At 46.6% G+C, this 12,564-nt stretch overlaps 1 protein-coding gene across 1 annotated transcript in view; it reads left to right on the top strand.

Moving 5' to 3' along the window:
- LOC125947678 (uncharacterized) overlaps window positions 1–11,270 on the top strand; it is a 30,831-nt gene extending 19,561 nt beyond the window's left edge. The window contains exons 3-5 of the mRNA XM_049672895.1: window positions 9,913–10,047; window positions 10,486–10,626; window positions 11,133–11,270. Coding sequence (XP_049528852.1) covers window positions 9,913–10,047; window positions 10,486–10,626; window positions 11,133–11,270 — 414 coding nt within the window. The remainder of the gene's footprint in view (window positions 1–9,912; window positions 10,048–10,485; window positions 10,627–11,132) is intronic.
- Window positions 11,271–12,564: the final 1,294 nt, after the last annotated feature.

Raw genomic sequence — 12,564 nt, 5'->3', positions numbered from 1 at the left:
CATATTTAAGTTACACCGCCCCACGTTCTGTGATTGAGGCGGAAACCAAAGTCGCACACCGTGTCGTCGCATGTACGTGCCCATGCGTATGCGTTATAACTTTTTTTTTATGCGTAAGCGTTCCTATGCCTACCCAACGAGAAATTTTCCCGTAACGTAAGACGAATGCAATGGCTCATATCCCCTTAACAATGGCTCATGCGCCCTTAAGGAAGAGGCTGCAAGCGCTCAGGAAAGTGAAGTGAGCAGTGCATACATTCATTGAAATCACTCATACAATACACAAAACATGATACGTTTAAATAAAGAACAAGCTCTAAACAAGCATCCGAACCATCAATGAAGCATTGCATATCCCACTCAACAATTGTAGTGGTGGTTTTGCAACAGCTTCGCTGGACATCCAGGGTGATAAGTACGGATAAGAGTTGATAAGGGTCGGATCATGTTCGATAAGGCTGATAATGACCGTTGAGGGTTGATAAGGGTTTAGGCTGGTCGAATCTAGTTTCATAACATTGATAATGACACCGGGCTGCGTGAAGATGAGCAAGTGGCGCAATGCTTGCGCATACTTCGACAACTCCCAGAGGAGTTTCTGCGTGAATTTTTTTCCACGCGTGTTTGTCAGGTGAAAACGAAACAAGCACGAAATCAAATCCGCAGCACCACAGCGAGAAGCTAATGACAAGAGCCATCGCTCCCACTAACAAACGACGCAAAAAAAAAAGAAATCTCGTTGGCATTTTTTTCTAGCCTCGAAGCATGCTGCTCGAATGCTTGCACATCTGCAGAAACTCCAGGATGCTTGCAGGGCGCTCGATGACGTAGAACAGCTGGAAAAGGTTGCACGATGCCTGTGCGTATGACAACGACCATTTAAACACATGGCGGTAGCAGACGGCAGCGAAGCCAAAACGTTTTCATACGTGATTATCGGCGGGTAGTTGCTATAGGGGCGTGCGCGACATTTTTAAAAGGTCCATTCGCATTTTCGCATTGTCATCACACGTCCAAAGCTCGTTTTTGTACCTGCCACCCCGGTTATCCTTGTCTTATTCGGTCTGTTCATACAAGCGGGTCTAGTAGAGCCATTAATCGCTTGCTATAATTCGATGTCACCGCCGGACTGGGAAACGTAGAGATGACACCATGCATATTGCTCCAGTATGGTCCTGGAGAAAAGAGGGCGAAGAAGAAAGCTGGCGGCGTTCATTCGATGCCAATTATTACCTGGCATGTAAATAAACCCCATTTACCCATAATAATATAACACTTTGTGAACTTGGTCGAAAAAAAAATTGAGGTAAAGAACAGTCCTTTGCTGGAAGCGCGAACGTGTGCTGACGGAAGCCCTCGTGTAGTTGCTCTGAGGCGATGCTCAATATTGATGTCTTCCAATCATCTCTGCATTACTAACTTAAGTTTGGCCAGCTTACCTGTTTCACTACTAGATTGCCCACTTCTTTGACTGCGAAAATGCAGCTCTAGTGGACAGCGCCTTTTCAAGCGTGTAATCAGTATAATTTTGTTTAAATTGTAGCGGATGGAAATATATATCTATATGCGTTCGGCGAGCTGATAAATAGTATATTCATATATGAAATTTTTGTTTATGAAAGCATTATTTAAAAACATAAGCGCTACGCCTATGTTTAAGCTCAAGTGCAGCAGGGAACTATGGTTAATTATGTTGCTGCAAAGCACGTACGTTACAGTGGGAAGATTATACATCGAGGCAGGGAGTACAGGGCATATGCTAAACTGAATGGCATTGCAGTAAGATATGATACAGCACATACAGTAAAGAGCAAGCAGTAAACGCGAATATATATATATATATATATATATATATACAATTTTCTCTCGGCTAGGCAAGGATATAGGATATGTATATATATATATAGTTCAGTGAAGCAAAGAATCGCAGGAGCCGACACAGAAATCGTTTAAAAAAGAAAAGCACGTAGGAACGAGGACTTTACAAGTAAAGTACTGTTATATGTTTTTCCTACGTGCTTCTATTTTTTAACTACATATATACGCATATATATATATATACATATATATATATATATGTATATATGCATATATATATATGCATATATATATATATATGCGTATATATGTAGTTAAAAAATAGAAGCACGTAGGAAAAACATATAACAGTACTTTACTTGTAAAGTCCTCGTTCCTACGTGCTTTTCTTTTTTAAACGATTTCTGGGTCGGCTCCTGCGATTCTTTGCTTCACTGATCTATATATATATATATATATATATATATATATATATATATATATATATACATCCTTGCCTAGCCGAGAGAAAATTGTACACTTATACATGGAATATTTATTTTATGAAAGCGTTTATTAAAACAGCCTAGACGTCAGCAATTCGCCCGAGATAAGTATTACTACTTATCGGATTCTGCGAAGTGGATTCTTTCCTGAATTTGATCTCTTTTGCAATTGAAGTTCTCAGAAAATTTTCAGCAGATTCTCCACTCTTAGTTATGGCCTCCATAACGTTTTTGCAATTGAAGTTCTCAGACAATTTTCAGCGGATTCTCCAATCTTAGTTATGGCCTCCATAACGTCCTCTGTATAAACGGTATGTTTTCAGTTCGGCCCACACCATCGCGTATAAGCGTACTTTCAAGCGAGAGCATGCGTGACAAAACAGAGGCGACGCGCTGGTCACGGCTATATGCGGCCAATGAGCAAACGCAACGTTTGTATGCATCCCTGCAAATTTTCCACCCAAAAAGCGCGCATAAGCGTTGAGAGAGTGGGCCTCTTCGATTATCCGTCCCTGACAGTCGCGGACTGTCCGAGATGCTGCATACGCAACGTTCATTGGCTGAAAGCACCGCCTTGGACAGTCCCGGACTGTCAGGGACGGATAATCGAAGAGGCCCAGTGCTACAAAGCAAAAGCTGCAAGGAGCTGTAAGGGAGATACTGTCTGCGTTGAGGAGTGTGGTCTCAAAAGTGAAAGAAAACCGCAAGGCGACAGAATAGAACGAATAGACTAAGAAGTCGTCGCCTGTGGGCGTTGCTTTGATGGCGGAGGAGGAGGAAAGACTGCGCTGCCGGGAAGGAGTAAAAACATGGCATGAGCCGGCAGAACAAGCGACTGTTTTCGGCAATTATCGTCATTTTTTTTGAACCAGCGACGTTATGCGACTGTGTCGCGTTGTGAAGTCATCTGACCGCGTTTATGAACGCCTTCTGGGATCTCAGTGAAGTTCAATTCCACCAATGTTATCGGAAATTGCAAGAAGCTAGTGCAACTTCAACAACTCGTGGTAGTGCTACGGCCACACACAGGCGATCATCGGTGGAGGGCGGCCTTGTGCGGTGGATCGGCGGCCCAAGAGTCCGTGCTGTACGGATGCGAACCGTTGTCATTCACTGCCAATTCGGTAGGTCGATTTTTGCTTCACATTCACTAAACTTACCGACTGCTTAAGTTCTGCCATTGCATTATCATGAGCGAGCAAGCAGATAACGAATCTCAGTTATTGAAACATCCGAACGTGTAGTACTCATTCGGACACGCGCATTGAAGTTTTTGGCGCGTGAACTACCTACAACTGTGTGGGTGTGTGGATAAACTCTCTGTCTCTGTGGATAAACACCTCTCTGTGTGGATAAACTCGCGGCTTCTTGTGGCGTTGATCGTTTACCAGAGGGGTGAAAACCTCGTGCAGATGCGTTATCATCTGTCGGATCTCGTCGTAGCCCTTCTCCATTTGCATATGTAGCTCTTGGATGGCTTTCCGATTTTCATGAGTACCTTTTTCGCACGTTTTATTCGCGCATCGATCGGTTGTGTTGTCGCATTTGGTTCGGGCGGCGAATCGGTGTTCATTTCCTCGACGGTCTCCTGCACTACCGAGGCAGTGGATGCGCTGCGGTGGCTGTGGCGGTGTTCGGGGTTCGGGCGAACTTTCTTGCGCTGGTGGCTTGTTTCGGCTTTCCTCCTCCTTTGGCTGTGCGCGCAATTCGGCTATCTCTACGCGCAGTTCCTGCACTAGGGCCACAAGCGCCTGTACAGTGTTCGTGCTTGTGTCTGCGTCTCGTGATGGCTGTATGTGTGGCTTGGTTTTGTCATTTTGTCTCTGTGACTTCGGGAGGCAGTGTTCTGCCCAGCTCACCTGTTGTTCCTTGGAGGTCACGTCAATCAGGGTTTTCGACCTACTGCTCTTGGACTCAGGGTTTTGAGTTCTGTTCTTGGACCTGGATCGGCTCTCGGATCTGGATCTGATGCCGCCTCGTTGTTGCGATGCCGCCCTGGGTCTGGACCTGGAGTGGGTCCGAGATCGGGATAGTTGTCGGCGACCCTTGCTCGGTTGTTCCGTCGTGGTGTTGTCTTTGTGTGCTGTTCCTTGCGTGACCTGTACGACGAGCGTGGGGCTGGTAGCAGTCTCTTAGGGCATTCTTTCGACGCCGTCCCGTGATCGCCATCGCGCAACGAACACTTCAGTTTGCAGTCGTGTCCCTCACTAGGCACCGCTGCACCGCATCTTTCGCAGGTGGGTTTGTCCGGGGGGGGGGGGGGGTGCAAACGTCGGTTCGATGCCCCATTAGATGGCACGCTTAGCATACCTTGACCGTGTGTCGATAGGGTAGGCAGCGTAGCTCGCCTCCGTCGAAGGTGATTTACCTCGGAACCGTTCTTCCCTCGAAAGTTATCAAAGCGGGCGCACATCGCCCTAGCATCCACGTTTGTAGGATTGAACGAACGTCAGTTAAACACACTATTCAGTTGTACGAAAATTTTTTTAAATCCCCCGCCGAATTGCCACTGGACCCAATGCTAACGCATTTCAGTTTAACGAAATATAGCGCAGAGTGCATTTCAGTTCTACGAACATATTGTGTGACACCATCCAACGCCTCCCAGGTAATATTGATCATAAGTACAACCGCACTTTCTGTGGCATAGCTTTAGTGTGGCCTTCGCGATACGTTCCGCCAGCGGCACGCCAGCGGCAAGCCACCGGCGCCCATCGAGGAGGCCATTATTTTACGCTGATAACGGTGCTTGATACCACGTGACGAACAGTCGGACCCCTTCAGCTTTGAACTGGATTGGCTGGCTACGTGCGTTAACGTGCCACAGGCAGCAGAAGTGCTCACAGGGGCTTCGTGAAGTGTGAGTAAAACGACGATAGCGAACTACTGGCAGAAAGCAGGCCTAGTCACTGCAAACTTACCTCTAGACGGTAATCTCCAAGACGAGGAGCATGACACTGATGACAGCACTGAACCCGGTGGCTGGAAGGAATTGTCTGAAAGACTGGGTACAGACAGCGCTTTGCCTTTTGAGGACTCTCGCGTTGAGACATGCGCCACTCTGTCTACAGAAGAGATTGGAGCGAGCGTCGTACCTCAAGAAGAAGAAGAGGAAGAGGAAGAAGTAACCCTTGTAGAGGAAGCACCAATAAGTTCAGCTAAAGAAGCACGGATCAACTTGGAAAAAAAATCACAGCATATCCACGAAGTGAATGATGATGAGTGGACGAAGCACCGGGGGATCATTCGGGTAAACCACAGCTACGGACGAGAGATAAAGAGAGCGCGCGTCGGGAACGACAGAGAAAATTACACCATCTTCCCGTAGGGGAACCCTGAGTAGTATGCGAAGCAGCCATGGGGTCGACTCAAGGTAGTTTAATCAGCTGTATAAGCTTGCACATGCAGCAGCACCAGCAACGCGCAGAACTGTTGTCGACGCCGTCGGCGTTTTGCCCGCGTTCGCACCGAATGCGCAAAGTGGAACCGGAACCGGAAGTGGAACTGGAAGTGGAACCGGAACCGGAAGTGGAAGCGGAAGCGGAACCGGAACGCCATCTAGTGAACACTTCATAAAACTACAGGTGGCTACATACTACTACTACTACTACTACTACTACTACTACTACTACTACTACAGAGGAGGGAACGACCTACACCCTAAGGAGCTTCGCCCCTAAAAAGTGAAGTCCTTGGCTGCCCAGCAGAGTGGTCTGCCAGAGACGGTGTTTGAGAGCTTGGACAGAGTGACTCAATTCATGACCAGTGCATTCCTAAGTGCACAAGTGCAGCAAAAGATTACTGAATTCTTTAAAACATGCTAAATAAGCAGAAATTAACATTCAAATAAGCAGCATTGCAAATAAAGGTTTCAAATTTCCTTTCAAGAACTCATGTTTTCTTTAGCTCCTGATAACAAGTTGCAACATAGCTATTTCAGTTCAGCGAACTTTCACTTTAAGGAACGTTTTCCTGGGGTCCCTTGAAGTTCGGTCAAGGTAAGTTTCACTGTACGTAAAAAAAGTCGCAGTTTCGCCCGAAAAGCGGCATCGATTGCGGTAGAATTTTAGTAGACAGCTATACAAAGTAAAGATAGTAGTTTTATCGGCCCTATAAACTTATAAACATAGGCACACTAACTAAAATGACAAGCATAGTGTCACGCGCGCAAAAGCAAATACGAACGAATCTCACACGATGACCGCGGAAACGCGCTCTCAAAACGCTGGTGTGAGTCAGCGCAGCAGCAGCAGTGAGCGAATTGAGCTTCGCGCCGTCGCTCGCATAAACGCAATATTAGCCGCGAAAACACATGGAAGGCAGACTCTGCCGCCGCCGTAGATACAGACACTCAAGATACAGCCGCGCTCGCGCGTGCGGCCGCTCGCGGTGCTGAATGTGCGCGGCCTGTGCGCGGCCGGTATGTGCGCTGCGTGCGCGATGGGGAGCTACGACGACGACGGCGACAACGGACATCGTGAAAGCCTAAGGAGCTTCGCTCCTAGAAAAACGGGCAAGTTTGCACTCAGTCGCGCAAAGCTTACGCGCAGCGTTTACTTACTGGCTGCTACTGCTAGGTATTACCTTGGTTGCTGCTGGGTCTTGGTTTAACTTAACTACGCATGTCGGAAGGTATATTGAAGCGATCATTTTCGGAGGTACTTTCCCTTTCGCGACATTTCGCGTGACTAGTGCAGGACGCGTCGGCGCCTACGAGTCACAGCGCTCCTAGAATGCCACAAAAGCAGGCAGGCTAACCAAGGTTGGCACAGTGCCAAGAACGCTGCTGCTTGGCGACGCCGAACGCGTTGGAGGCTAGCCGCTCGATATCAATCGGCCAGCTTCGTTGTGTCTTGAGCTTTGCGCAGCCTAGTGAGTGTTACATGTGCATGTGTTGCACGTGATGCAATTGCGTAAACAGAAGTAAACACAGATCTACAACACGAACTAATTGAAATGTTGCCAGGCAAGAAAAGGCAGCCACTTCCAACTCTACTCGACGAGTGTCCAATTCACTGGTCGAAACCTGCTGAGCCACCGGAAGAGGCATCGGCTGCAGTCACGGACACCGCCCGCGTTTGTCGCGAACGCGGGGAAACGCGGACGGCGTTGGCAGCAGCTCTGTGGGTTGCCTCATTGGTGCTGCTACATATTTGCGGTTCTCGCAGCGTTTTTGTTTTGTTTTCGAGTGAGATTTCTTTCTGTTTTTTGGTGTCCTTTTTTCGCGTGCAAGTTGCGCCACAACTTTTTTGCGCGCCAGTAATGAGAGCAAGCGACGAGCCCTTTCACGAGCAACTCTCGCTTACGCTCGCGGTGGGCAGCCCCCCCACTTTTTTTTAAAATGTATTTAAGGAGAGGTTGGTGCCTATATGTGGCGCCGGCTACTCCTCTTCTCTTACATGATAATTGTCCTCTGAAAGTTGTCAAATATTACAAAACTGGACTAATAACCACATGTACCAACATTCACGTACTAAGTCTTAACTGCAATATAAATAAATGTTCGTGCAACAGAAGAGTTCACATAACATAAATACAAAACCAAAGTGTTCACACGCAACACATGAGTTCACAAAGCATAAATGTTCACAAAACCAAGATGTTCACACAGAAGAGGTTGGGCACTTGCAAATTATATCCCTCTTGAATGCGGCGCTCTAAATACAACAGTCTTTTACGCAGACACAAATGCTACATGAACACGAAGATACAATAAACATGTAATCAAGAGTACCTGTTAATAATAACAATGCCAGCAATAACTGATACCTGACTTAGTAATTTTGTAATATTTTTGAGTCCTCCAAAAATTGTACTAAGTCGTGCGAAGCGATGTTTTGCAGTTTTTCTGTCGGCCATGGATCCAAAATTTTTCCTATGGATAGTGGTCGTCTATCCAAGCCATGCAGTTTTTTTTTAAAGTTTCTTACGGGGAACATAATGTTTTACAGTGTAGAAGAAGGTGTTCTATGTCTTCTTCAGCCTCTCCACATGCGGTAAACTATGTTATAAATTGTCCAAAGAAACTTGGTTCATTAATGATGCGCAGAACTCCCAATTACATAATATTGATGCTGGAATAGAATTCAATATTCTATTTAAAACTAACCGATCGGTTGAAACAACAGTGCATAGGCTTCGGCTAGGCACTGCCTATACTAAAAGCTTCTTGTATAGGATAAGAATAACTAATAGTGCTACATGCTCAGGCAGCTTCGGCCTCGGGAGTACGCACACTACTCGTGGTCTTCCCATAGTCGCGTCGCAGCCCAGCTGCAATGCGCGTTGGTTATCCGAAAGGGCGCGCCGCACAGAAGCGCCTTCTTTATACCAATCGCCTCTCCTCCTCGCGCCCAGCTCGGCTTCTCATCGGTCGCCTCCTCCCCCCTGCGCGCGCCCTCTCATCGGTCGCCTCCTCTCCCAGCGCGCGTCTCCTCCTCTGTTGCTCACGTTACCTGCCCTCCTCGGGCGCGGCTCTCATCCTCTCTTGGTCACGTGATTTACGTGACACCGCCGTACGGACAAACGGCAAAGGCTCGAGTTAGAACAGCTTCGCTGATAAAAAAAAAGGAGGCGGGACTCGAGCTCGACGCGGTCCCTCGACTCCGTTATTGGAGAAGGCAGGAAAGCAACGTCGCTCGCAGATGCTACCAATAATGCTACTAGAGGCAGATGGAGATAGTGTTGGCTAGGGTATCTCGATGTCCTCCTCGCCCGCCGCTGTCGAGGAGAACATCGAGGCAACCTAGTGTTGGCAGTCGTGCTCTCCTCGCAGCGGTACGGTAACAGGGCATCAAATTTCTTGCAGCAATATTCCGATTTGAAAATTTTCTTTCGCTAGAATGATCCTTAGACGGTGTTTTAGCACTTCGAGTGTGTAACTAAAAACTTGCAGTGGGGCCCTGTGAGGGGTCGTTCAAGGTACTCTTAGACACAAATTGAGCATGTGATGTTTATTCCCTGTTAAGGCTATGTGTTTGAGATTTTTGCAACTTGATTAGATTATTCAGTATTTCAAATCTAAAAACACATATTCCGCGCCTACACTAGCGGCATGTGTCGGATATCCTTGGCAGCCGACTCACGATTCTCTGTTTGGTTGGCCGACAAGTTCGCGTATCATTTCGTCGTACTCAAAAAAAAATGAGAGAAAACGCAATGTGCTCAAATTTGGTAGCCTTTTTATCTTCAATACAAGCAAAATGATTGGCATTACTGTCAAAAGGTGTTAGCCAGTGGTAGGGGGCAGCGACGAAGAGCGCTACCGAATTCGGCACGAATACTTAACTTCCTCTGGTCTGGTCTAGGTTGGGAGTCTGGACTGGTCTTTGCGTTATCGTGCTTTAACGCAGTCGCGTAAACCGGCTGCTGTAGTCAGTGGCATAAGGAGCTCATGCGCAGTGGGTGTAAAGTATCCCGTATAGCTGTTACGTATCACGTATCACGCAATGGCAAAACACTATCATCATCATCGCCATCATCAGCCTATATTTATGTCCACTGCAGGACGAAGGCCTCTCCCTGCGATCTCCAGTTGCCACTGTCTTGCGCTAGCTGATTCTAACTTGCGCCTGCAAATTGCAAAACACTGTATACTGTTGTATTGCAGGTGACGTGCGTTGGTGCTTGCGCTGTGCTCGTTATGCTAGTATGCCACCTCATCCACATCGGCAGCTTGTGGGCAACGTGGAGCCCCATGCTCTGTTTCGACTTGTTCGTCACTTGCGCGTTCTGCGCGGAGACTGTAAGTTATCTTGTTAAATTTTCTACCTTGCACATTCGGTCTGCACAGCGTGATATTCACGCACTCGTTCATAGAATGAGTCCGCTTTTGTCGGTAACACCACATCAGTATTGAGACCACTATGTTATCATCTTGGAATAATATATTTATGCTAGAAAGGCGACCAACGTAAAGTGTAACGTCTTCTGACGTCTAATATACTTGAAGTAAGCATCATTGTGCAGAAAATTAAGCTGCTGAAAGCTTTACAATAAATAAATAAATAAATAAATAAATAAATAAATAAATAAATAAATAAATAAATAAATAATTAATTAATTAATAATATGAAATACAAATGTCTTTCGTGTCAGTTATAGCACTACCCACAAAACATGTACCAGTACAATTTCGCCCAATTTACTTTTCATAAGGAAAACACATGTTTTTTCTTCACAGGTATTTATGGGTGTGGTATTCCTTACGAGGAGGCTGCGCAATCAAGCTGCGCCATGGATCACCTGCACTGTGCACGGCATCATCTTGACCACGATGGTAGGCGACATACTTGAAGGCAACACCTCTGAATGCACAGAACAGGTACGGGTAACCAAGCTGGGGGAGTTATTGCAATTGTTTTTATTTGATAACCCACTTATCTTACTCGTGATAGAGAATGCATGGAATGATGTGCTTGTGAGCTTCAAATAGATGGAACAGTGATAGAACAATATTTTGTGAACTAACTGTCATATAGTTTATATTTGCTTTAGAATGCAAGAAATGAAAGTAACCGCTTAATCATGCTGCGACTCGCGTCTTCAATGGAGGATGGTGTGAAATGGCACAAGTTGTAGAGTCTGTCTCTCACTTTTTTTTTTCTTTGACCACACAGTTTGTGCTACAGCATTTCATGGTTAACCAAATGCGTGCAGGCCTCCTTCGTGAAGGAGTTGCCTAAATGGCCTGGTAAACTTATTGCCCATAATTAACCATTCGTAATGTTTGGGCTGGCTCGTATACGGGGCTTCACTAAGCTTGTACTTTCTATCTTATGGTCTTCGTCCATGGCCATAATAAGAGCTTATTACGGGCATGCACAGCAGGCATGGGTGCGCGACAATGAGGACGACGACGACAAGAACAAATACAGCTACAACTACAACAGCTACAACGGCAACAAGTACTACAACGATTGCAACTACAATAATGACAACAGCTGCAACCGACAACAACCACAATGACGACGGCGACAAGAAAAACACTTACAACAAAACAACACCTACAACAACAATGACAACAATGACAAAACAACAACAACTGAAACAACTACAGCAACAATGACAACGCCAACAACTACCACCAGACCTACTCGAAAAGTACCACCATTCGGAGATGGAAAATAAGTTTGCAGAGGCAGTGCTACAGTTATTGCACAATGCATAGTTGGAAGCTGTTTACCTTTTTCAAGTGAAACTTGCATTGCCTCACAAGTGTCGGCGGATGCTGCTGGTGTCACGCTAAAACACGGCTGCTCCCAGAGTAGAGCAGGTGCAAAGAAATTTGCGCCGGCGCCGATCACGTGACGCGCGCGACCGATCAGGGTTGTTTGGTGTGTTGCGGGGAGGGAAAGGAAAGGAAAGGGAGTTTTCACGCGCTCCGCCGGGCTTCGCTCGACTCATATCAGTTTCGGCGCGCGGATGGGAAGGCCCCGCGTCTTGCGTTCCGCCGAGGAGCAGGCTGCGTTTGAGCAATGGTGCTGCGAACTCGCTCTGGAAAGGGGTCATCGTCGTCATGCCCATTCTAGCGCGATGGCATCCGAAGCCCGGGCGATACGTCAGCGAGGAGCCGCAGACCCCGAGTTGCGGGAGCGCGATGTTTACGCCAAACGTCAGCGAAAAGCCGCCGACCCTGAGTTTATAGCAAACGAAGCGGAACGCCTGCGACAGCGTCATCTTGCCACAAGCTTCGCTTATCCCTATTTACTCGAGAGTGGAAGGGCTCGTGCTTTTATTTTTAATGACTATGCCTTTCGTCAAATCCTCTCTAATAAAAATAAATAAAACACCATCATCAACGACTACAACGATGACGACAGCTAAGAATAACGACCCTACAGCTGATTTCTCGTATAGAAGTAAGGTCAAACTTTGTTACATCAAAGCGGGTTAAGACGAACAAATAAACATGACAATGTAGTCGGAATTCCCCTTAAAAATATCCATGCATTGAACTGAAATCTACCTTTAGGGTAGCAGAAATATCCTTTAAATGTACATGGAGATTTTACTGATAATCTTTCGTCCATTATAACAAAATCTGGTGGTGCGCGTCGCTGCTTGTATGTCGTCTGAATCAGCAGGTCATAACTCCAGCGAGCTGTCGCCGAGGGGGACCGTGTTTTCATGTGACGTCACGGAGGCAGCTCCCACCGTTCTTGTACCTAAAGATGGCGGCTACGATGACGTCAGTGCACCGTATTATCACGCGCACACTGCTTTACTTTTTGACGGCGACTGTTTTTTCCAAGTTTGTCAC

The sequence above is a fragment of the Dermacentor silvarum genome, chromosome 8, assembly GCF_013339745.2.
Source record: "Dermacentor silvarum isolate Dsil-2018 chromosome 8, BIME_Dsil_1.4, whole genome shotgun sequence".
Lineage (NCBI taxonomy): Eukaryota > Metazoa > Arthropoda > Arachnida > Ixodida > Ixodidae > Dermacentor > Dermacentor silvarum.
This window is presented reverse-complemented; position numbering and strand designations above follow the sequence as displayed.